Source organism: Acanthochromis polyacanthus, chromosome 18 (assembly GCF_021347895.1).
Source record: "Acanthochromis polyacanthus isolate Apoly-LR-REF ecotype Palm Island chromosome 18, KAUST_Apoly_ChrSc, whole genome shotgun sequence".
In the NCBI taxonomy this organism is placed as follows: domain Eukaryota; kingdom Metazoa; phylum Chordata; class Actinopteri; family Pomacentridae; genus Acanthochromis; species Acanthochromis polyacanthus.
Window position 1 is genome coordinate 14,157,830 of NC_067130.1, and position 3,530 is coordinate 14,161,359.

At 41.7% G+C, this 3,530-nt stretch overlaps 1 protein-coding gene across 1 annotated transcript; it reads left to right on the forward strand.

Annotated features, from left to right (window-relative positions):
* On the forward strand, positions 1 to 2,748 carry ptges (prostaglandin E synthase). Its single transcript, XM_022219083.2, has 3 exons — positions 1 to 318; positions 441 to 523; positions 1,689 to 2,748. The coding sequence occupies exons 1-3, from the start codon at positions 181 to 183 to the stop codon at positions 1,936 to 1,938; spliced, it is 471 nt and encodes a 156-aa protein (XP_022074775.1). The 5' UTR covers positions 1 to 180; the 3' UTR covers positions 1,939 to 2,748.
* Positions 2,749 to 3,530: the final 782 nt, after the last annotated feature.

Consider the following 3,530-nt stretch of genomic DNA (forward strand, 5'->3'; position numbering starts at 1 on the left):
AAGTCTGGGATTCACGGAAACGCCTGCTGTTCAACCTGTCATCATCATTTGGGGGAGTGGGTGGAGGCATCTCCGGCGGTACAAAAATTCCTCCCCTTCGGGCGCACTCTCACTTTCAGAAGCTTTACGCACGCACCAGGCTCGGAGCTCCACTTTGATTGTCACTGCGGCTCGTTGTGGATGATTACAAAAAACACAGCAATGTCAGTCATGATAAGAAACGAGGTGTTCTCCTGTTTTGTGTTCTACGGCGTGCTTCTGGTGATTAAAATGTACGTTATAGCGATCATAACGGGACAAGTGAGGCTGCGTAAAAAGGTGAGTCGCTTCCAGGAGTTACAAAGACTGTTTCAAGGCGGAAAATGCGGTTTTGACATGCACTCAGCACCGAGCAAGTTTATTTTCACTCATGCAAAGTTATGCTTTTTTCCCTTTGAAAGGCTTTTGCCAACCCAGAGGACGCACTGAGACACGGAGGTTTACAGTATCACAGAGAGGACCCATATGTGGAGAGGTGCAAGAGGTGAGTGCGCAAAGTTTACTACAGGAGAGCTGTCATGGCATGCTTTTATTTTGCTAAAAAAAAATTAAAAATATAAATCCTCAGCACGGGAAAATGACTCATTAGTGTTGGACTATTATTTTACTATTTTAAACCTCATGCATCAATATTTAGGCAGCATTTTAGTGGCAACGGTATCAAAAATTATTACTGATAGGTTGTACTATTTTATGTTATGTAGCACAAAGATTTTACAGCTTTCTCTAAGTTTTAGTGGAATAAAAGCAGAAAGTAGCATGCAATGAAAAATACTGGTGTACAAGAACCTCTAATGTGTATTTAAGTAGACTTTATACTACTCATAGCATCATTAAATCTATATTATTAGGTTTTTATATCAGCGTTACACCTAACGGTTAACCATACTGAGTGTTCAAGAGGTTTATATGATTGCTTATGTGCATTAAAAGTACATATACAAGTGATGATTCCCAGTTTTTCCAAGTGGAATTTCCCTATTTCGATGGCACTCTTCAGTCAGATAACGTGCTTTCCTCCAGTGATTTTCAGCAGCAGTAGGTAACAAGTAGGAGATGTGCCTGACTGCTTTGTTTTAACTTGTCCAAAATGATCCGTGACAGAAGGAGGGAGAGCAGATGTTTTTCTCGTGAAAACTTGTTCTTCTGTTTTCTTCATCTGTTATGTTTGCCCCATAAACTGTTCACAAACTTGAAACTTAAAAAAATCTGGCTTAGTGATTTGTTTATGTGCTTAGTCTGTCCACAAGTCTTATTGTTTCCTAGAATAACATCTTTAAAAAGCTGCTGCTAGTGGGTGGAGAGGAAGCAGGAAAATAGTGGAGCTGATTGATAGTCTGATCTGCAGACTGTTAAAGGCTGTTGTGTGATTCACATAAGAAGAGCGAGACTGGATTAAAATGATGCAGCACAAAGATGACAGAATCCACAGCGTTGCATAAGCATTGCGTACGGTCCAAATCATAAATCCTTTGGAAATTCACACAGGAAATTATCATCCACAATTCGAATGAGTCACTGACATGACTGAGACATTTATATCATCATTTCGCTGCATCATGGTTAGCTGAGTCAACATTACAGGATATTGAGAACAGATGTGTGTATTGGCATTGAGATGTTGATTTTTTTTTTTTTCTCTCCTCCAGAGCTCATATTAACGACTTGGAGAACATCCTCCCTTTCCTCTTCTTGGGTGCTATCTACTCCCTGACTGGACCTTCACTGATGGCGGCCCGCCTTCACTTCCTGGTCTTCTTCATGAGCCGTGTGCTGCACAGCGTCGCCTACCTGCTGGCCCTGCGAGCGCCGACCCGCTCTCTGGCCTACATTGTTGCACAGATACCTTGTGTTTCCATGGCACTGCAGATCCTAACATCAGTGGCAGCATACGCCTAAACATCCAGGAAGGAGGGACTGAACTAGAGGGTTAAAAGATGGCTGCGATGGTTACGATTTGCGACCAATTTCAGAAAGAGCAGGAGGAGGATTGCGCTAGGGGCCTCCTGGAAAGACAAGAATGTCAGTGCAGTATGAGGTGTGATCACACCAGTGCTGGGTTTTGTGAAAATTTGTCAGTATTTTTATTGTAATATTTACAAAGAAATGTGACAATGTCTTAAAAGATATTTGAAGGTGACACCATTGACTGTATTAAAAAAAAATGAAGGTTGTTGCTCGTTGTAAGCAGGATTTTGTTGGAATTTAAAGCTCCCTGATGGATAGCTGTAGACGTTTAGCCACTTTGGAATATTTTTCCAGCACTGCACTGTATGTTGATCCCTGAGCCCTTTTGTGTTTGCACACATAACACAGACCACCATTCACGTGGTTTGGTATCCTCATCGTGGCCTTGTCTGTTTCCTGTGTGGATTTTCCATCTGTTGTGTTAACATCTGTTTGAGTATGTTCAACAAAGCCATAGTGGATCCTGGCATGAGGACTGATGAGGTGGTGGAAGGTTATACCTGATGCTCTGTTTCTGAAATTACTCTAAGAGGGTAAAGAAAAGGATCTTTTCGAGATCTAAATGTCTCACAACAACCTGGAGATTAAGATGTACATGTAATGTTGTAATGTTATCTGTGAAAACATATTTTGAGGCTATTTTTAAGTTTTGTAATAATAATTTATTCAGTTTAATGTATACAATCATTGTGTGGACTCCTCAGCTACATTTTTGTAGGCAATAAAGCAATTCACAACCAAGCAGGCCTGATGTGAATTTGTGTTCATTCAGAGATTTAATCACCATTTAAATCATTGTTGGGTTTGCCTGGTCCTGCAGAGACGCTGTGTTCTGGTGTTGAGGGGACGGGGCCCCACTTTGTGTGTGAAAGTGAGATGATCCAGAAGTCCACGGCAGAGTTCCAGCATTCCTTCACCTCTTATGTAAGACCTGTGGCTGCGCTGTGTGCACTATTGTACTCTCTGGGCCCCAGAGTGTGCTGGGAAGCCATATAGGCATATTTTAGTCACCGAAGTGCTCAGTCATGCAATTGAAGCCAAACACAATCACGGTATGTGCAGCCAAAACCGAAATGCCTCTCAATCTGTTGTCACATCACATTCAGCTCACGTTCCCCCCACTCAATCATCCAGTTTTAAAATGCTATACTCCCAGTAATCCCATTTCCAGTTACTCTCCAACCAGTGATGATGACTAAGCTTGAACCTACAAAGCTGGAATTTTTGGGTGATTATGGAGTGCTTTTTTAAACACAAAGGTAATATAACAAACCATGAGAAGGAGGGAGGATGGGGATATCCGTTGCTCTGAATGAATGAGAATTAACAATACATATAATCTGGTTGAAACATAAAGCTGACACGCCAGAGAGAAGGGTGTGTCTTTATCCTGTGTATGCGTCAGCCTTGTGGTCGTCTCAACGTGCCTTTCCCTTAAGGGTGAAAGGAAATAAAGCTCATGACCTCCTTCCTATACTCCTCACTTTTCACGCAACAATGATGTTTATTTTTTTCACTTTTCC

Coding starts and splice junctions, on each gene's coding strand:
- ptges (XM_022219083.2), top strand. CDS start 181: ATGATTACAAAAAACACAGCAATGTCAGTCATGATAAGAAACGAGGTG. Junction 319..440: donor AAGTGAGGCTGCGTAAAAAG/GTGAGTCGCTTC, acceptor TCCCTTTGAAAG/GCTTTTGCCAACCCAGAGGA. Junction 524..1,688: donor TATGTGGAGAGGTGCAAGAG/GTGAGTGCGCAA, acceptor TCTCTCCTCCAG/AGCTCATATTAACGACTTGG.